Raw genomic sequence first — 22930 nt, 5'->3', positions numbered from 1 at the left:
ACTTTAACACTCCACTGTCAACATTAGACAGATCAACAAGACAGAAAATCAGTAAGGATATACACAACTTGAATGCAGAACTGGAACAAGTGGACCTAATAGACATCTCCAGGACTCTTCATCCTGCAGCCACAGAATATACATTCATCTCAGAACCACATCGCACTTACTCTAAAATTGACCACACAATTAGAAGTAAATCATTCCTCAGCAAATGCATAAAAATGAAAATCATAACAAACAGTCTCTCAGACCACAGTGCAATCAAATTAGATCTCAGGATTAAGAAACTAACCCAAAACCTCATAACTTCATGGAAGCTGAACAACTGGCTCCTGAATGTTGACTGGATAAACAATGAAATGAAGGCAGAAATAAAGATGTTCTTTGAAACCAATGAGAACAAAGACACAACATAGCAGAATCTCTGGGGCACATTTAAAGCAGTGTCTAGAGGGAAATTTATAACAATAAATGCCCACATGTGAAATGAGGAAGGACCTAAAACCGACACCCTATCATCAAAATGGAAAGAGCTAGAGGAGCAAGATCAAAAAAACTCAAAAGCTAGCAGAAGACAGGAAATAACTAAGATCAGAGCAGAAATGAAGGAGACAGAGACACAAAAAACCCTTCAAAAAAATCAATAAATCCAGGAGCTGGTTTTTTGAAAAGATCAACAAAATAGACAGACCACTAGCCAGATTAATAGAAAAGAGAGAAGAATCAAATAGATGCAATAAAAAGTGATAAATGGGATATCGCCACTGATCCCACAGAAATACAAATTACCATCAGAGATTACTACAAACAGCCTATGCACATAAACCAGTAAACCTGGAAGAAATGGATAAATTCATGGACACTTGCACCCTACCAAAACTAAAACAGGAAGAAGTTGAAACCCTAAATAGACCAATAACAAGGGCTGAAGTTGAGGCAGCAATTAATAGCCTACCAACCAAAAAAAGTCCAGGTCCAGACAGGTTCACAGCCGAATTCTACCAGACATACAAAGAGGAGCTGGTACCAATCATTCTGAAACTATTCCAAACAATCCAAAAAGAGGGAATCCTCTCCCACTCATTTCAGGAGACCAACATCATCTCGATACCAAAACCCAGCAGAGACTCAACAAAAAAGAAAACTTCAGGTCAGTCTCCATGATGAACGTAGATGCAAAAATCTTCAATAAAATACTGGCAAACCAATTGCAACATCACATCAAAAAGCTTATCCATCATGATCAAGTAGGCTTCATCCCGGGAATGCAAGGCTGGTTCAACATACGCAAGTCCATAAATGTAATCCACCACATAAATAGAACCAAAGACAAAACCACATGATTATCTCAGTAGATGCAGAGAAGGCCTTTGACAAAATTCAACAGCCCTTTATGCTAAAAACTCTCAATAAACTAGGTATCGATGGAACCTATTAAAAGCTTTTACAAGAAACCTACAGCCAGCATCATACTGAATGTGCAAAAACTGGAAGCATTCCCTTTAAAATCTGGCACTAGACCAGGATGCCCTCTCTCTCCACTCTTATTCAATATAGTGTTGGAAGTTTTAGCCAGAGCAATCAGGCAAGAAAAAGAAATAAAGGGTATTCAGTTAGGAAAGGAGGAAGTTAAATTGTCTCTATTTGCAGATGACATGATTGTATATTTAGAAGACACCGTCACCTCAGCCCAAACTCTCCTTAAGCTGATAAGTGACTTCAACAAAGTCTCACGATACAAAATCAATGTGCAGAAATCACAAACATTCCCATACACCAATAACAGACTTAAAGAGAGCCAAATCAAGAGCAAACTACCATTCACAATTGCTACAAAGAGAATAAAATACATAGGAATACAACTAACAAAGGAGGTAAAGGCTGTCTTCAAGGAGAACTACAAACCACTGCTCAAGGAAATAAGAGAAGACACAAACAGATGGAAAAACATTCCATGCTCATGGTTAGAAAGAATCAATATTGTGAAAATGGCCATACTACCCAAAGTAATTTATAGATTTAACGCCATCCCCATCAAACTACCAATGACTTTCTTCACAGAACTGGAAAAAACCACTTTAAACTTCGTATGGAACCAAAAGAGAGCCTGCATAGCCAAAACAATCCTAAGCAAAAAGAACAAAGCTGGAGGCATCATGCTACCTGACTTCAAGCTATACTACAAGGCAACATAATCAAAACAGCATGGTACTGGTATCAAAACAGAGACAGACCGGTGGAACAGAATAGAGGCCTCCAGAGCAATACCACACATCTACAACCATCTGATCTTTGACAAACCTGCCAAAAACAAGCAATGGGGAATGGATCTCCTGTTTAATAAATGGTGTTGGGAAAACTGGCTAGCCATGTACAGAAAGCAGAAACTGGACCCCTTCCTGACACCTTACACTGAAATTAACTCCAGATGGATTAAGGGCTTAAACATAAGACCTAACACCATGAACACCCTAGGAGAAAACCTAGGCAAAACCATTCAGGACATGGGCATAGGCAAGGACTTTATGACTAAAACACCTAAAGCATTGGCAACAAAAGCCAAAATAGACAAATGGGATCTAATTAAACTTCAGAGCCTCTGTACAGCAAAAGAAACAGTCATTAGAGTGAATCGGCAACCAACAGAATGGGAAAACATTTTTGCAATCCAGCCATCTGACAGAGGGCTAATACCCAGAATCTACAAAGAACTGAAACAGATTTACAAGAAAAAAACAAACAAACCCATCCAAAAGTGGACGAAGGATATGAACAGACACTTTTCAAAAGAAGACATATATGAAGCCAACAAACATATGAAAAAATACTTACCATCACTGGTCATTAGAGAAATGCAAATCAAAACCACATTGAGATACCATCTTGCACCAGTTAGAGTGGCAATCATTAAAAAATCTGGAGACAACAGATGCTGGAGAGGATGTGGAGAAATACGATCACTTTTACACTGTTGGTGGGAGTGTCAATTAATTCAACCATTGTGGAAGACAGTGTGGCAATTCCTGAAGGTTCTAGAAATAGAAATTCTGTTTGACCCAGCAATTCCATTACTGGGTATATACCCAAAGGACTATAAATCATTCTATTATAAAGACACATGCACACGCATGGTCATTGCAGCACTCTTTACAGTATCAAAGACCTGGAACCAATGCAAATGGCCATCAGTAATAGACTGGACAAAGAAAATGTGGTACATATACACCATGGAATACTATGCAGCCATAAAAAATGATGAGTTTGTGTGCTTTGTAGGGACATGGATGAACCTGGAAACCATCATTCTCAGCAAACTGACACAAGAACAGAAAATCAAACACCACATGTTCTCACTCATAGGTGCGTGTTGATCAATGAGAACACTTGGGCATAGAGGGGAGCATCACAGACTGGGGTCCATGGTGGGGGGCCTACTTAAGGGATAGTAGGAGGGAGGGTGGAGGAGGGATAATGTGGGGAGAAATATCAGGTATACGTGGTGGGGGGGTGGTGGCAACAAACCACCTTGCCATGAATGTACCTTTACAACAGTCTTGCATGATCTGTACATGTACCCCGGAATCTAAAGTACAATTAAAAAAAAGAAAGAAAGCAAAGTGTCTATAACTATGATAAACTGAAATAAATAAAAGTAGTACAAGTAGCAGCCTCTCTGAAATGACACAGTTGCTCATATTACTGGTATAACTACAGTGTATTTCATCTCTGATGAATAATTTTTTTTCTTCTTTTTTTGAAATGGAGTCTCAGTCTGTTGCAAGGCTGGAGTACAGTGACATGATCTCAGCTCACTGCTACCTCCACCTCCGGGTTCAAGCAATTCTCCTGCCTCAGCCTCCCAAGCGGCTGGGACTATAGGCTGGCACCACCACACCCAGCTAATTTTTGTATTTTTAGTAGAGATGGGGTTTCACCACGTTGGCCAGGATGGTCTCAATCTCTTGACCTCGTGATCTGCCCACCTCGGCCTCCCAAAGTGCTGGAATTATAGGCATGAGCCACTGCACCAGGCCTAATGAATAATTTTCTAATGTTTCTAAAATGTTGAAATACTTTTAAGACAATGTGTGATAATATAATGTAATTAATCTTTAAAACTGAGCTTCCAGAATTTTAAAATACAAATGAATATTCTCTCCTTCAACATGATGTATGTATTTAAAAAGCTGCCATTTCTCAAAGAACTTTTTAAAACGTTATCTTTGGAACTGCTTTGCAATTGTGTTGCATTTTCTTTTAAAAACTCTTCAAAATCAGGGACCTTTTCTAGGTTGTATGCAGTATGCAGCCCCCTGGGCAATCTGTCCCACTCAACAACTAAAAAACACTGGATAAAATACAAAAATCATGCTTTTAAGGACGGTGAAGAACTATGGAACCATCAAACTCTGTATAAACTGTAATTCCTAAGAGGAAAGAACCCATTCTAGATAAGCTGAAATTATTGGTAATTTTCTTCTGTGGGGTACAGATTTGGGTACAGATTGAGATTCATCATTGGCACAAGCAGAAGGACTCCACTGGGAGAAACAAACTCTTGAGGTCTTTCTGTGGGACTAGGTGTGAAAGAAAAAGAAAATGAAATTGTTGGTGGCTTTAACAAACATGAGGGTAGATGTAGAGATATTAGCATTAAGAAGGGTTCTAAATGCATGTCTCGATTTTACCATGAGATATTGGTCAAGTCTTGTACTGCAGGAGGCTTTGGATAGACTAGAAAGGCAGAATGTTAGCAGGCTAAGTCCTGCTAGAGGAAGAGACATGTTACTTTCATACCACAGGTCTCCTCAAGACATTTTGAATTTTGTGGAGCAGGAGATTAAAGACCTGAGTTCACAACCTCCTAAGACAGAACATTTAAGGCTAGAGAGTTACGTGCTGCCAGAGAATAAGGCTGACCTGTAAAGGCAAAGTGAAATATCCTATATTCCTACAATGCTTAGAAAAGACCTATTGGGGGAGACCTACCTGCTATATAAATATGACTGGTTTGCCATTCAAGACAAATGTCAGATTTTGATACCGTATAGGGTAAGAAATTAACTGCTGAGGAGATGGAGACTTTTCATATTTTCTGTCTGAATATGGAGGGACACACTCAAGGAACTAGGAAAACCAAATCAGTTGTGAACTTAAAATTTCAACTAGGTCCCAATCCATTTTTAGTTGTTGATTGGATTGTGGAGATCAGACCCCAACAATGGCAAAGGCAAACTCTCCAGGGAAAAATACTGCCAATCATCTGAAGTCTCTTTTGTTTTCATATATACAATTGGCATATAGTCAAAAGTTATAAGAAATGCAAAGAAATTGGAAGATTACTGATAATCTAGAGAACAAATAGTTAATAGGAGCAGACTCAGATCATCCAGATGTTGCAGTTAGTAGTCAAGGATTTTAACGCAAGTATTATACATGCCTTGGGGAAAAAAGGAAAAATGGATGAACAGATAGAAAATTTTGACAGAGAGTTGGAGTCTACAATTAAATCAAATAGATATTATAGAACTGAAAAATATATTTGAAATTAGCATCGGATGGGCTTGACAGTAGGTTGAACACAGAATTAGTGAACTAGTGAAAAGACAGAATTAGTGAACTTGAAAAAAGATGAGTAGAAAATATTCAAACTGAAACACAGAGGAAAAAAATGGAAACAGCAAAAAGAAAACAAAACAGTGGCTTCTGCAAGAAAACATAGGTAATAGCATCCTCTCCTGGGAGTAGGCAAAGATTTCTTAAACAGAATGCTAAAGCACCATAAATGGAAAAAAAAATCGATGGACTTCATTAAAACTAAGAACTGTTGTTCATCAAAAGACTCGAATGTGCTTCTAGAATAAATCATAGGATATTCTTATCTTTGGCCTTGGGTGGGCAAAATTTCTTAGGACACACAAAGGACTAAAGATAAAAATGTGTAAGGTAAACTTCATCAAAATTATAAACCTATGCTTTTCAGAAGACTTCATTAGGAAAATGAAAAAGTAAGCGATAGAGGAGAAAATATTTACACATATATCCAACCAAAGACTCAGTTCAGAACATATAAATAATTCCTTCAGAATATATACATAATTTCTACAAACCAGTAACAAGGACAATCCAGTTTTTAAAATGTGACCCAGGGACTTGAGAAGACAATTCAAAAAGAAAGATAAATGGCAGATTAATCCATGAAAAGGGATTCAGCATCATTTGTCATTAGGGAAATGCAAAGACTTTCACTCCTACTCAGATGACTGATAATTAAAAGACTGATCATACCAAATGTGGAGCGTTAGAATGCTCAGACATTGCTGGTAGAAGTATTAAAAACCATTGCAGCAGTTTCCTTTAAAATTAAACCCTATGACTCAGTGTTTGCACTCCCAGAAATGTATGCAAGAGAACTGAGGGCATGTGTCCACCTAAAGGTGCAAAAATGTTCATAGTGGCATTCTAAATAATAGTCTCCAGACTGGTAACAAACCCAAATGCCCCATTAAGAGGAGAAAGGATAGATAAATTGGGCTAAATTTATACAGTGTACTACTATATACTACACAACATTTAAAAATAATGAACTGATAATGCAATAGCATAGGCAAATTTCACAGATACTGTGTTGAACAAAAACCGTAATACACAAAATACTTATAAAGACTTATATACTGTATTATTCCATTTATATGAAGCTCAAGAGCATGCCAGACTCTTCTGATAAAGAAGCCAGAATAGTGGTTACCTCTGGGAAATGAAGATTGGTAAAAGAAGCTTGAGAGAACCCTCTGGAGTGCTAGAAATGTTCTGTATCTTCACCTGGATAGTGATACATGCATGTGAAAATTCACTGGATATTTAGGATTAGTATATTTTATATATGTACGTTGTGCCTCGTAAAACAAGAAAAAAAAATTGCTTGAGGTTAATCTTTATTGTGGAATAGCCATAAACTATTCACAGCAAACTAGTGAGTAATGTGGGTCATATTGGATGATGTCATCTTAATTGTGACTGTAAATGTATACAGATTTTGTTGATGAGGTTCATAACTCAAAGCACTTAATAAGGAACGCATCATTGGAGTAAGTAGCTTTCCAAGGCTTTGAGAATCTTTTTAAAAATTATTTACCCTTAAATCTTATTTACCTTTATGCTTATAGCTATCAATAGATTTCTAACAATGTGTACAGAAGCTTTTTTAAATCGAACTTTATTACAAGCGGAGTATATTTACTATTTTATTAAATTAGGAAATGTGGACAAAACCATTTCAAAAGGTTGCTCTGACATCTCTGTGCAAGGGTGAGCTGTTTATGAAATTATTTTAATAGTTTAAGTAGGGTTAATACCAGGATAGGGACAGTAAGAATGTGAAGAGAGATAATAGAGGTAGAATCACCAGAAATCCGTAACTAACTGGGAATGTGAAGGAGGTGCTAAAGATTTGCACTGGAGGAGAAAGAGAAGGCTAATGCCATTTAACTGAGAGAATACAAGCAAAGAACATGTTTTATAGGCATAAAATGCCAGTTCAATTCTGGACATTTAGATGTAAGGTGCCCATCATACAGATGTAAAGCATCCATCTCTTGATTGAAAAAGTGAGTCTGAAGTTTGCAAGTGAGGTTAGAATTCGAGATATGTAATTGGAAATTAACTGCTCGAGGGCAGTTGTTGAATTGTGAGACTGGATGCGTGAGAAGCAGGGATACAATTAAAAGGATTGTTAAAAGGACTGAAACAGTAGCAGTGGATGAAAAGATAATTGGAATCTTGAAAAAGTCACAGGTAGCCTCCAGTGAAAGTTCCTAAATGGAAAAGTTGGTGTCCCAAAGTTTATAGTAGACATTTTGGTGGGTGTACTCGACATTCACTAAAGGAAGTTATCCCTGTGCAAATTTGTTTTCTGTTCCAAAAATGTAAAACACTCTGGAATATTTGAATATAATAGTCACCTTCATGTCCCCACATCTACTTACCTAAGCCTTTCAAACTCTAATATTGTCTATTATTTGAAGGTCAGATCCTAAGGCTGTTTATTGTTAACATAGGAATTCTGGGGTTTTGGGGGGATTTCCTTGTTTTTGTTTTTTATCTGGAGTCTCACTCTGTCATCCAGGCTGGGGTACGGTAGTGAGACTGTGGCTGACTGCAGCGTCAAATTTCTGGACTCAAGTGATCCTCCTGCCTTAGCCTCCCAAGTAGCTGGGACTACAAGCACATGCCACCATGCCTGGATGTTTTTTAAATTTCATAGGGACAGAGTCTTGCTATGTTGCCCAGGCTGGTCTCAAACTCCTGGACTCAAGTGACCTTAGCCTCCCAAAGCATTGGGGTTGCAGATATGAGCCACCACGAATGCTTCTGTCAAAATAAATCAGTGAAACTGTCTTTGCTCCATTAACTCACTTTTTGACAGGTTTTCCTTTTAATGCATTTACAGATTACTTTTCATATAGGGGAACACTCCGTTTAGTTACAAAATTGCAAATGTTCAAATACCTTGTCTTGCATTGGGGAAACCTGATGTAGCCAAAGAACCATGCTAGGAGCTAGAGTGGAATGCCTCAGTAAATGGAAAATAAGATAAATTATTATTAAGTAGCATGCAATAAGAGCCAAAGTTCACAAATGTAATGGCAGAAAAACTGGTAGAAAATGAGTTTCCAGCATTCTTTGAGAAAAATTTATCAAGAAAGGGTTTACATGGGAAAGAAGAAAAGCATCAAAAATCAGGAAACAGTGAACACACGTCATTTGAATATCTGCTAATTGTAAATTAGTGTACTAGCAGAATATACTTAAATATGGTATATAAAAGCTGGAATGTTTAAGTTGTTAAATAGATTATGTGTTAATTTGGTGTTTTTCATGGTCATGTTGGCGCATGTTGGAGAGACATGGATTCTAAACACATAAGTAGCTTTTGTAACTTGGGCAAGTCTCTGGGTCTCACTTGGTTTATCTGAAAAATGAGAATAATTTGCATTGTTGTTTTTTTTTAAGTTAGAAATAACGTATCTTAAGTGTGTTTATAATACTTTGCATGGAGACTCCCCATAATCATCATCACCAAATATCACTATTATTTTTATTATTTGGCCATTATTTATTTATTAATAATGAATAATAGGTAATATAAGTAAGGTGCATGTTTTCAGAGTGATCTGAAATTTTTTCTCAGCATACTTAAATGTTAAATACAGAATCATGTCTTGAAGTTATTTAGAATTTCATATTAATATATTGTGTTCTTTTCAACAGGAAGTACTTAAACAACTACAAGGAAGTATTGAAGATGAAGCTATGGCTTCTTCTGGACAGATTGATTTATTAGAACGTCTTAAAGGTAGATTTTAAAAAGGTGTTTTAAAATAATTTTTTAAGCTTACATTGTCATCTTTAAGTGTATAGAGCCAAGTACAGCTTCTCTTGATTTGGGTGTTGGTATCAGTTTTCATGGTGTATCTGCCTTACCGTCAGGATGTAATTTTTAAAGTACAAATATATAAAAAATGTATTTGTGTGTCATTTCTTCAGTTAAACATTTAACTGGCTTTGAATTAACTATTTTAAATTCCTTCCTTGAATAATTTTCAGTTCTTTTTAAAGCTCATTGCTATTCTGCCAGCCACTAAATAGTATTTAATATTCTGTATGTCATAGACTTGAGCCCACTGTCTCATTGGAAGAAGTATTTTCTTCTTCATAGGATAGAAATACTTTATACTTTACCTTTTCACATATATAAGTTGATTAAAAGTCATTTTTAGCAGTTTTAAAAGGATGTCTTTCTGATTTTGTTGGTTGAAAATTCCAATGTCAGAACAGAGGAAGTGCTTGATAATAATTGAAGCCAAACAGAAAAATTACTTTTGTATTCCAAAATACTATTTAGAGGGAGTCCAAAGAAGTACATTTTATCAATTTTCCTTTAACATACTCCTTATTTTTATACTGACCCAAGTGGACTTTGCAGGGAAAGTCCTAAATAATTTTTTATTAAGTCATGTATATTTGTGGCTAAAGTATGAACCTAAGATTTCACTTTAAAACAGTATAATAACATTAAGAATATTTTAGATTGCTTAAAGCAATTGTTATATAAAAACTTGTCTCTGTTTTATTTAGAGCTTAACTTAGATAGCAGTAATTTCCCTGGAGTAAAACTACGGTCAAAAATGTCCCTTCGTTCTTATGGAAGCCGGGAAGGATCTGTATCAAGCCGTTCAGGAGAGTGCAGTCCTGTTCCTATGGGTTCATTTCCAAGAAGAGGGTTTGTAAACGGAAGCAGAGAAAGTACTGGATATTTAGAAGAACTTGAGAAAGAGAGGTAACTTTTCTTCATATAGTAAACATTGCATTGTACTCTCCAGTTTATTATTGTTATTTTGTGGGATTCTAAAGACCTATTTTGTCACTTAAATACATTTTGTTTGGTTTTATTTTTTTGTTTGTTTTGGGGGGTTTATTTGAGACAGGGTCTCACTCTACCAGGCTGGAGTGTAGTGGCACGATCTCCGCTTCCTCAACCTCCACCTGCTGGTTTCACGTGATTCTCATGCCTTAGCCTCCCGAATAGCTGGGACTACAGACGCCCACCACCATGCCCGGCTAATTTTTGTATTTTTGGTAGAGTCTGGGTTTCTCCATGTTGGCCAGGATGGTTGTCACTTGAGTACTTTGACTACTCTGTACATTGAGTAATACACATAATTATAATATTTATATCTAGTTAAAATGTGTAACTTGCCAGATACTTTGGCTCACACCCGTAATCCCAGCTACTCTGGAGGTTGAGGTGGTAGGATTGCTTGAGGCTAGGAGTTCAGGACTAGCCTGGGCAACATAGTAAAACTCTCCTTTTTTTTGAGATGGAGTTTCGTTTTCGTTGCTCAGGCTGGAGTACAGTGGCGCAATCTCGGCTCACTTGCAACCTCTGCCTACCAGGTTCAAGCGATTCTCCTGCCTCAGTCTCTCAAGTAACAGGAATTACAGACATGTGCCACCATGCCCAGCTAATCTTGTATTTTTAGTAGAGACAGAGTTTCACCATGTTGGTCAGGCTAGTCTCAAACTTCTGAACTCAAATGATCCCCTGCCTCAGCCTCCCAAAGTGCTGGGATTACAGGTCTCAGCCACTGCGCTTGGCCAAGACTCTGTCTCATTACAGACACAAAAAAGTAGTAACTGATTTTTATTGAATTTCTGGTTATCTATTGAAGTATATTCAGTAACTACTAGATTCAGTAAAAGATGACTCTTTTCATTATGGAAGGCCCACTACAAGTGGCCACAAATGAAATATTTCTTTTTTTAAATTTTTTTTAAATTTATAAGTAATATTTGTACATTTCATGGAGTACATAGTGATGTTTCTATGCATATAATTTATGGTGATCAGATTAGGGTAATTAGCATATCTGTCGTCTCAGGCATTTATCATTTCTTTGTGTTGAAAACATTCACTATTAACTATTGTCATCCTATAGTATTATAGAACGCTAGAACTTTATTCCTCCCATCTAGCTGTAATTTTATATTCTTTAACAAATCTCTCTTTATCTTTTCTTTCCCTCTGTGCTTCCTAGCCTCTAGTATTTTCTGTTCTACTTTTTACTTCTGTGAGATCAACAAAACATTTCTTTTTTTTTTTTTTTTTCCTTTCTTTTTTTTGAGACAGAGTCTCACTCTGTCACCGAGGCTTGAGTGCAGTGGTGAGATTTCGGCTTACTGCAACCACTGCTTCTTGGGTTCAAGCGATTCTCGTGCCTCAGCCTCCTGAGTAGCTGGGATTTCAGGCATGCACCACCACACCTGGCTAATTTTTGTATTTTTAGTAGAGATGGGGTTTCACCGTGTTGGCTGGACTTGTCTCAAACTCCTGACCTCAGGTGATCTGCCCACCTTGGCCTCCCAGAGTGCTGGGATTACAGGTATGAGCCACCACAGCTGGCCATCAAAACATTTCTTAATGTATAAGTTTTAGTATCTGAAAGAAAATGCTTGACATATGGAATAAGCTCTGGTTTTTCACTGCCCGTGTATTAATTCTTCTCTTCCTAAAGTTAACATTTTCTCACTACAGGTACCAGGATATAGATCATTATCAGGAACTTCGTCAAATGTTTTATGTCCCCTAAAAGATTCCTCAGTGTGCATATTAAGGAAGATCTTTATTATCTTTGTATTTCTAGAGGTAATATTAGACATTCAGAAAATGGTAAAATATATAAAAGCTTCATTTTATTTCTGTGACCTTGGTCAAGTCATTAAATTTTTGTGCCATTTTCTTCTATAAGATAGAGATACGGTTCTACTTTGTGGCATTGTGAAAATTATTAGTGTATGGAAAATGCTCAGCATACCTCACTGACAGGCAGAAGACCTTTTATTACTTTCTCTCCAGTTTCATATGTCCCCATTTATAAAAATTGAGATAATTATCTGGATCAGAAATGATGCTACACTTTCTTTTATTTCGTAAGTTTACATGAGTCTCTGTTTCATACATTGACCCTAGACTATTGAAACACTATCCTGAAAAATAAGAAGTGAACTAGGGTCCATGATCTTCCATTTCTTTGTCCCATTTGAGCTCTGTTAAGAGGCAAAGGGCATGCATACCAAACTTTCCTTAACTTGCTTTCTTTTCCTCACTTTGCTTATGTAGTCAAAGTCCAGATTTTATTAGCAGAGAGAGAGAGTTTCAGAGAAAAATATAATTTTTGAAATAGATTTTGCTGCAGATACTAGTAAACCTAACAAATGCAACTGTTAAGTGGTAAGTAATACTTGTAATAGACATGTTCTTATTTTCTGTCTTGACATTATTTCTTGCCAGTCTTCCAGAGTTCCTTTCATCTAAATCTAGGAAAAGCTTATTTCTCTGTTCAAACTTAAATGCAATGATCTCCATGTTTTATTTATTATATAATAATGCTGTAAATTACTTTAAGCTAGTATTCTGACTTAACTCCCAAGTGGAAAATACATTTCTTTTTAAAAATATTTAAAGGTGCTTTAGCCCTTTCTGTTGTTACTATAGAATGTTGCTACTGTCTTGTTTTTTTTTTGTTTTTTTTTCTCCCAAAATATGGCACAACTTCTAATTTAGACTTTATTACACACTACAAAAAGTTGTTTTATCTGGAGAGAAAGAGGTAGTAGCATGGTTTGTCAGAAGGTTCTCAATTTTGACTGATCATTATTATTACTAGCTTAGCTTTATAAAGTATCATCAATGAAAAGTATCAGTATACCTTTCCTATATCCATGAGATAGTTACTTCTGCAACTCTAAATAATATGTTTATATTGCTAGTTACCGACCTACTGACTTTGGACATGACTTCCTGACTCACCACTCTGAAAGATGAAGATTTGTTAAATTCGCTAAATTATCCATCCAGTTTTTAATTTCTGTACCAATTCTTTGGTTGAATTTGTATACATATACACATAAGCAAATATGCACACATATATATACGTTCTATTTCTTGTTCTTTTATGTGACTGATTATATCTGTTGAAACTCCACTGTATAAGATTTAGCAGCTGTTTACTTTCATTTTGTTAAGACTGTTAACAGATACATCTTGCTACATATATTTGAGTCTTCATGTTTTTTTTTCTGTTTTAAGCATAATGTTGATGTGAAATACGTGGGGTTTTTTAGGACTCTGTAGTTATTGGACACTGTGGAGTCAGTAGTATGCCAGAATTAATTTTTCCTCCCTGTTGGTAGAATATCATACTCTCTGTGCCGCCTAAAGGAAGATGATGATGTTTGGACTGTGCCCTTCTTATATAGGTCTTGTTTTTTTCTCAAGTTTCGAATTGCCTTTGTATGTTTTTGGAAGCAGAAACTTGCACCTTTACGATAATGCTAGGAGCTAGTTTCGTTTTATTCATAAATAAATTTTTATTGGAGCCATTGAACTTTTCTGTTCTAATTTGGACCATTTGCTTCCTAAGCCTGCTACAAGACTGTCATACCATTATTTCTTGTCATTACACTTCCCATTTAGGTCTAATATATCCTGTGTGTTCTTGACTGTTACTATGTTGAAGGGAGATAAATTCATTTCTTGCTTGTGTGACAGTATGCATATTTTGCTCTCACACTTGACTGATAGTTTGGGTAGGTTTAGGTTCAAATTCATTTTTCTTCTACATTATCAAGGTACCATGGAGAAATTTGATACCAATCTGAATCTTATTCCTTTATAAATGACCATTTTTACTCCTTGGAAGCTTTTGAATGTTTGGTATGCATATTTTCTTTATTCATCATGCTGAATATTTACTGTACCCTTTGATCTGGAAATTTATCCAGCTTTTTTCTGTTATGTTACTTCTTTGATGATTTTCCCCTTTAATTTTTTCTGTTCTTTCTTCTAGAACTTTCTTAAGTAGTAGTTTAATTCTGTCTTTTTCCTTTATCTGTATTCCTCAAGAAAAGATGCTGGAAGTTGGTCAAGCCAGGACTTAAACCCAGCTTGTAGCTTTATAACCTTTTTGTACCTCAGTTTTCTATTAAAGTGATCATGAGAATAACAACCTCAAATGATGTTGTGAGGATTAAATTAGATTTTTTTAAAGTCCTTAGCACTGTGCCTAGTACATATAGCATTCAGTAATGTTAGGTATTATTGTTGTCATGTTAACTATTGATTTATTTAACAAATATTTATTGAATGCTAATACATATATCCCATGCTCTTCTAGGTGACTCCCAGTTAGGGAGAGGACTAAGAAGACATGAGATTTATGTGAAAAAGCATTTTTAAGAAAGATTGTTGGCAACCACAAAATAGGCCGGTAGTACACTAAATCCTAATGATCCTACCTGTTCTGAGTCTAGTCTTAGTTTCAGTTCTGAGCCTTTAGAACTGCTTCTGTATGAGTCACAAGGTCAACTACTATAATCACTTGCTATCATTTTAGCTGAAGAGACTGTAACCTTGGCTTCCCCAGAGCATTTTGCTACTGGTTAATCTTAAACTTGATAGTAGCAAATTGTCCCTGATGTTCCTAACCTCCCCCTCACTTCAGCACTGCCACCGACAGTGGCCTGTCAATTTAAGTACTTTTTAACACCCAGCTCTTATTTTTATTTATTTATTTATTGAGACGAAGTCTTACTCTGTCACCTAGGCTGGAGTGCAGTGGCATGATGTTGGCTCACTGAAATCTCCGCCTTCTGATTCAAGAGATTCTCACACTTCAGCGTTTCGAGTAGCTGGGACTACAGGTGTCTGCCATGGCACCCAACTAATTTTTGTATTTTTAGTAGAAACAGGGTTTCACCACGTTGGCCAGGCTGGTCTCAAACTCCTGACCTCAAAATGATCCACCTGCCTCAGCCTCCCAACGTGCTGGGATTACAGGTGTGAGCCACTGCACCTGGTACCAACTCTTACTTCATAAGCTCATTTTTTAGGAAATAATAGAGGAAATAATAGCATCACCATCTTTTTTACTCTTTTCCCCACCATGGACCCAGGTCCTACAGATCCTCACTAGGAAAAACTGAAAAATAGAATTAAATGTCATCTTTATGGGAGTTTTGGTACCCAGCTGCGAATGGAGTTCAGGCTTTCTGTAGTGTTTTCTCCTGTTCCTGTTGTGAGAAATCAGAGGGAGAGAGCAGCTTGTCTTTAGTCTGCCTTCTCCGAGGGATGCTACATCGTAAGCAGGGGCTTCCTTTCTTCCCATACAGTCCATCACTATTAAGGTTGCCACATTAAAATGAAGGCTTATTTCTTATTTTTTAAATTGCTTCTTAGTAAAGAAAAGTACATTTTAGCAAAAACAGAACCTTCCACATACATTCATACTCACTACTAAGATACATTCTTGTATTTCCTAGGAAACTATATAATCAAACAGAACTTTAAAAGTAATAGCATCAGAGTGGGGAACATCTCTCTGTAGGACCAAACTCCAGAATCTATAGAAAATATCTGCAATCTGACTATATGAAAATCAAAATTTTCGACATGGCAAAACGTTACAATGACCCGTAAAAATTCAGGGGTTGGCGTGCCCACCTGTCCCGTGCAATCAAAAATTTATGTGTAACTTTTGACTTCCCCAAAACGTTACTGATAGCCTACTATTGACTGGAAGCCTTACTGATAACACAAATAGTATAAACAGTCAAGTAACAAATATTTTGTATGTTACATGTATTTCATACTATATTAAGTTAGAGAAAAAATGTTATTAGGAAATCATAAGGAAGTGGAAGGAAATTCATGTATAAGTGGACCCATGCAGTTCACACCCATGTTGTTCAAGGAACAACTGAGTAAACCATGTAAACAGACAAGTGGTAAGTTGAGAAAATATCTATGCAGCCTAACAACTGACAAAGTGCTATCATTTTTAATATAGAAAAGGTCCTACAAATAAGAAAAATCACAGAGAAGGAAATACAAATGATTTATAATCTTGAACAAAATGTTTAACCTCACTCATATTAAGAGAAACCAAATTAAAACCAGTGATACACCATTTAAAAAAAAGCTATATATGAAAAATTAAAGAAAAAAGTTTAAACACTTAAATTGGTGATGATGATAGCACAAATTGGTATAACATCTCATAAGGGCAGTAAGTTTACAATGTACATATTCTAGGAATTTCTTTTATATAAATGCATACCCATGTATGAAATGAGTTACGTCTATAAGGTTATTCAGTGCAGCATTGTTTATTATAACAAAAGATTAGAAAGGTTCTAAATGCCTGCCAACTAAGAGTTGGTTATAGTGTATCCCTACATAGATTTATGAATACTGGGGTGTTGCTGTTCACTCGGAGTGGTTGGCAAAATATTACAGAAAATATTTAGGGAAAGTTATAGCTTATAGTCTCAAACCTTTTGGAAGGCCAAAAGGTTTTATTGAGGCAGGCCGAAGGCAGCCGCCTCATTAACATTAGCATAGGAAGGAGATAGAGACTGATCAAAAGGCCTTACCCCATACCCATTTGTCTCCATTCTAACTGTTTACCCATGTTAATTTTGTGCTGGGTGGTTGTCTTTCAGGGGAAGATCAAAGGGGAATTACCTGTTAATAGCATTTACTCTGGGCAGAACCTAAAGCTTTTACCAGTCCTAAAACCATTCTCTTAACCATGTTAATTATTCACGTTTGTTTACTTAAAACCTCTGTTGTAAAATCTTGAGGGAATAAAAGTGTGAAGGGACAGAGGGGCTGGGTTGCTTAGTTGCATTTTGCCCTCTGAAAGCTGCCAACGGCCATCCCTAGCCCACCTACATCACTGTGATGGTGTGATAGTGCATTCCTTCATCCTTTGAGTCAGGGTCTGCAGATCAGACTTCTGCAGACAATGACCAGTGTCTCACTGGGAATTCGTGGAATATTATGCAGCTAACAAAAAAGTACCTAATATAGGTTGAGCATCCCAAATCTGGAAATCCAAAATTCTCCAAAATCCAAAAGTTTTTGAGTGACATGATGCCCAAAGTAAATGCTAATTGAAGCATTTTGGATTTGAGATGCCCAACTGGTAAGTATAATAGAAATATTCCAAAATCCAGAAACACCTCTAGTCACAATCATTTTGAATAAAGTGATACTTAGCCTGTACCTCTTTGTGTTCTGCAAGATTGATTTTTTTTTTTTTTTTTTTTTTTGCGTGAAGGAGTCTTGCTTTGTAGCCCAGGCTGAAATGCAGTGGTGTGATCTCAGTTCACTGCAGCCTTGGCCTCCTGGGCTCAAGTAATTCTCCTAGCTCAGCCTCCCAAGTAGTTGGCACTACAGGTGTGCACCACGACACCTGGCTAGTTTTTGTATTTTCTTGTAGAGATGGAGTTTTGGGGTTTGAGGTTTCATCATGTTGCCCAGACTGGTATTGAACCCCTGAGCTCAAGTGAGCTGCCTGCCTTGGCGTCCCTAAGTATTGGGATCACAGGCATGAGCGACCACACCTAGCCCCCAGGATCAATTTTTAAGTGAAAAGGTGCAGGACAATATGTACTATAATAATATGCTACTATTTATGTTTAAAATGTACATATAAGTATGCACATATGTTCTTGCATTTTTTTTATTTAAGTTCTGGGGTACATGTGCAGAACATACAGATTTGTTACATAGATGTACATATGTCATGGTAGTTTGCTGCATCCACCACTCCGTGATCTACATTACGTATTTCTCCTAATGCTGTCCCTCCCCTATCCTCCCACTCACCGCTATCCCTCCCCAGCCTCCCCCACCCACAGGCCCCCATGTGTAATGTTCCCCTCCCTGTGTCCATGTGTTCTCATTGCTCAACTCCCACTTATGAGTGAGAACATGCGGTGTTTGGTTTTCTGTTCTTGTGTCAGTTTGCTGAGAATGATAGTTTTCATCTTTAACCATGTCCCTGCAAAGGACATGAACTCATCCTTTTTTATGGTTGTATAGTATTCCGTGGTGTATATGTGCCACATTTTCTTTATCCAGTCTATCATTGATGGGCATTTGAGTTGGTTCCAAGTCTTTGCTATTGTGAACAGTGCCACAATAAACATACATGTGCATGTGTCTTTATAATAAAATGATTTATAATCCTTTGGGTATATACCCAGTAATGGGATTGCTGGGTCAAATGGTATTTCTAGTTCTAGATCCTTAAGGAATGACTACAGTGTCTTCCACAATGGTTGAACTAATTTACACTCCCACCAACTGTGTAAAAGGGTTCCTGTTTCTCCACATCCTCTCCAGCATCTGTTGTCTCCTGGTTTTTTAATGATGGCCATTCTAACTGGCACGAGTCAATGTGGTTTTGATTTGCATTTCTCTAATGACCAATGATGATGAGCTTTTTTTCATATGTTTGTTGGCTGCATAAATGTCTTCTTTTGAGAAGTGTCTGTTCATATCCTTTGTTCACTTTTTGATGGGGTTGCTTGCTTTTTTTCTTGTAAATTTGTTTAAGTTCTTTGTAGGTTCTGGGTATTAGCCCTTTGTCAGATGGGTAGATTGCAAAACTTTTTTCCCATTCTGTTGGTTGCCGGTTCACTCTAATAGCTTCTTTTACTGTGCAGAAGCTCTTTAGTTTAATTAGATTCCCATTTGTCTATTTTGCCTTTTGTTGCCATTGCTTTTGGTGTTTTAGTCATGACGTCCTTGCCCGTGCCTATGTCCTGAATGGTTTTGCCTAGGTTTTCTTCTAGGATGTTTATGGTGTTAGGTCTTATGTTTAAATCTTTAATCCACCTGGAGTTAATTTTTGTATAAGGTGTAAGGAAGGGATTCAGTTTCAGCTTTTTGCATATGGCTAGTCATTTTTCCCAACACCATTTATTAAATAGAGAACCCTTTCCCCATTGCTTGTTTTTGTCAGGTTTGTCAAAGATCAGATGGTTGTAGATGTGTGACGTTGCCTCTGAGGCCTCTATTCTGTTCCACTGGTCTATATCCCTGTTTTGGTACCAGGACCATGCTGTTTTGATTACCATAGCCTTGTAGTATAGTTTGAAGTCAGGTACCATGATGCCTCCAGCTTTGTTTTGTTTTGTTTTTGCTTAGGATTGGCTTGGCTGTGCGTGCTCTTTTTTGGTTCCATATGAAATTTGAGGTGGTTTTCTCCAATTCTGTGAAGAAAGTCAGTGGTAACTTGATGGGGGGGTAGCATTGAATCTGTAAATTACTTTGAGCAGTATGGCCATTTTCATGATATTGATTCTTCCTAACCATGAGCACGGAATGTGTTTCCATCTCTTTGTGTCCTCTCTTATTTCCTTGAGCAGTGGTTTGTAGTTCTTCTTGAAGAGGTCCTTCACATCCCTTGTTAGTTGTATTCCTAGGTATTTTATTCTGTTTGTAGCAGTTGTGAATGGGAGTTCACTTATGATTTGGCTCTCTGTTGTTGGTATATAGGAATGCTTGTGATTTTTGTACATTGATTTTGTATCCAGAGATTTTTCTGAAGTTGCTTATCAGCTTATAACATATTAACCTTAAATGTAAATGGGCTAAATGTCCCACTCAAAAGACACAGACTGGCAAATTGGATAAAAAGCCAAGACCTGTTAGTGTGCTGTATTCAGGAGACCCATCTCACATACAAAGACACACATAGGCTCAAAATAAAGGGATGGAGGAAGATTTACCAAGCAAATTGAGAGCAAAAAAAAAGCAGGAGTTGCAATCCTAGTCTCTGATAAAACAGACTTTAAACTAACAAAGATCAAAAGAGACAAAAAGGGCATTACATAATGGTAAAGGGATCAATGCAACAAGAAGAGCTAACTATCCTAAATATATACGCACCCAGATACATAAAACAAGTTCTTAATAACCTACAAAGAGACTTAGACTCCCACACAATAATATTGGGAGACTTTAACACCCCACTGTCAATATTAGATCAATGAGACAGAAATTAACAAGGATATTCAGGACTTGAACTCAGATCTGGACCAAGTGGACCTAATAGACATCTTCAGAGCGCACCACCCCAAATCCACAGAATATACATTCTTCTCAGCACCACATCACACTTATTCTAAAATTGACCACATAATTGAAAATAAAACCCTCCTCATAAATGCAAAAGAACAGAAATCATAACAGTCTCTCAAACCACAGTGCAGTCAAACTCAGGGTTAAGAAACACTCAAAACGGCGCAACTACGTGGAAACTGAACAACCTGCTCCTGAATGATTACTGGTTAATGTCCTTGCATTTTTGTAGAATATCTGTAGACATACACATAAGAAAACGTAATAGTTCTGGAAAACAGCCATGTGAAAAGAGATAGATTATATACTTTGTATCTCTTGAGTTTTAATCCCCGTAACATACTTACTGTGCATTTATGTTTATAATGCTCAGGTATACAATATCTTAATACAGATTGCTATGGAGAACACCATCATTTGGTGTTCAAATTCAAACTAAGAAGTTTCTCTCCCTTGTAATAACTTCCTCTTATTTCAAAATGACAGTATATTATTTTGGTTGCTGAGAAGCTGAAAGCCACATCAGTGTGCAAGGTAGTAGCTTCCTGTATTCCAGGTTTGTTTTCTGGCATCATTGCTGTTTTTCTTAATTCCTTTAATATCCTTTTTATTCTTATACTAATTTTGAGTTTTGTTTATCTGTACCTTTTACTTATCATTATATTCTTAAGACTATACCTATGAAGAAAGCCTTTAGTGAAGTGTAATTATTCTTTTAAGGATGATTACCAGTTTATTTAGAAAGATCTTCTTTTTAATACTCAAAATTTTAATTACTGTAAATATTGTAAGCCCTATCTTTAAAAATTGAAATCAGTTTAAGTTTTTTGAGTAATTCATTATTGATACATTTTAAGTAGAGAAGTTTGCAGTAACAACTGGTATAAGTATTGCTCTTATGCAATCTTTATTAGCATTGTTTAAACTTACCTTCTTTTAAAAAAATAGGTCATTGCTTCTTGCTGATCTTGACAAAGAAGAAAAGGAAAAAGACTGGTATTATGCTCAACTTCAGAATCTCACTAAAAGAATAGATAGTCTTCCTTTAACTGAAAATGTAAGTAACCTGGCAGTACAACTTATTTTAAACTTGAGTAACTTGATATTTTAAAGTACCTAGGTAATCCGTTAAAATTCAGGATAACTGAACTTACAGTTATTTGTAAATTGTAATATGTTTACCCAATTTTAAGCCTGAATATATAATAATTATTGAATTTTTGTTTGTAAAGATGGGAGAATTTATTGTGCTCAAATGTTTATTTAAAGCTCTTATTTAGAAAATCTGTAAAGTTTGAATTCTAGAGGACCTCAGGGTTCAACTAGGCAACTAGCTTTTTAATTCTGTGTATTGAATTGGCAAACATACTCTAGAAATATTTATCACCATCTGCCTATTTTTGGTACCACGCTATAGGAATCGTGCCAGATGGTTTTTGCAATAAAAATGTCTCTGAAAATATTCCAGATATAAATGCCAATAGTTATAATATGGATCTTAGTATTTTTGCAAACACTAAAGTTGGTTTGTTTTGCAGATATAACTATGTTTTTAAAAAAATTTCTAAGGAATATAAAACTATTGACCACTGTTCACCAGTATCCACAATAAATTAAGAGTATATAGTTGAATAACATTCTGATTTACTACGAAATGTTCTTTTTCTTGACTACTGCTGAACTAGTAAAACATATACTGAAAAGATCAAACCTACATATAATGAATGTGTTGGAGTAAAGAAAAAACATGTAGGTCAATAGTTTAGATTACAGAAGCTTATTTACCCATTTATGACAGCAGATCCTAAACTGCCACCATTTCTAACCACCTGGTTAGGTTTCCGTATTAGTCAAGTATTAGACATTCCATGAATCATGACCTTTTAGTTAATATAACACAGAGATTTCAACTTTTTGTTAAGAAATGACTCACCATGGTGAAACGTGGAGGCTGACTCCTGTAAACCCACCACTTTGGGAAGCTAAGGAAGGTGGATCACTTGAGGCCAGGAGTTCAAGACCAATCTTGTCAACTTGGTGAAACTCCGTCTCTATTAAAGTAAATACAAAAATTAGCCAGGCGTGGTGGTACATGCCTATAGTTTCAGCTACTCAGGAGGTTGTGGCAAGAGAATCTCTTAAACATGGGAGGCTGAGGTTGCAGTGATTCGAGATGACACCACTCCACTCTAGCCTGGGCAACGGAGCAAGACTCCATCTCAGCAAAAAAAGGGAAAAAAAAAAAGAAATGACTCACCAGAGGAATCTTTAAGTGTCCATTTAACTGTCTTGTTTAGCTAATTAAGATACACTAGGATTTGTCTAGTTTCCTCATCTGGATGTTGTTGGCAATGGTAAAATTTTTCATTTTTGAAATTTTGCAAGCCATTGCATTTATAGATATGAATTCTGATATGGCTGTTTTTAAATTAT

General features: G+C 36.5%; 1 protein-coding gene across 16 annotated transcripts in view; it reads left to right on the top strand.

The window, feature by feature from the left end:
* The window catches only part of APC (APC regulator of WNT signaling pathway), a 151521-nt gene that overhangs the window by 58831 nt on the left and 69760 nt on the right, over window positions 1-22930 (top strand). For all 16 annotated transcript variants that reach the window (XM_032274463.1, XM_032274444.1, XM_032274465.1 and 13 more), the window contains 3 exons: window positions 9274-9358; window positions 10141-10342; window positions 21446-21554. In XM_032274463.1, coding sequence (XP_032130354.1) covers window positions 9274-9358; window positions 10141-10342; window positions 21446-21554 — 396 coding nt within the window. The remainder of the gene's footprint in view (window positions 1-9273; window positions 9359-10140; window positions 10343-21445; window positions 21555-22930) is intronic.

Source organism: Sapajus apella, unplaced genomic scaffold, assembly GCF_009761245.1.
Source record: "Sapajus apella isolate SASKATOON/1434 unplaced genomic scaffold, GSC_monkey_1.0 scaffold1, whole genome shotgun sequence".
NCBI lineage: Eukaryota > Metazoa > Chordata > Mammalia > Primates > Cebidae > Sapajus > Sapajus apella.
This window is presented reverse-complemented; position numbering and strand designations above follow the sequence as displayed.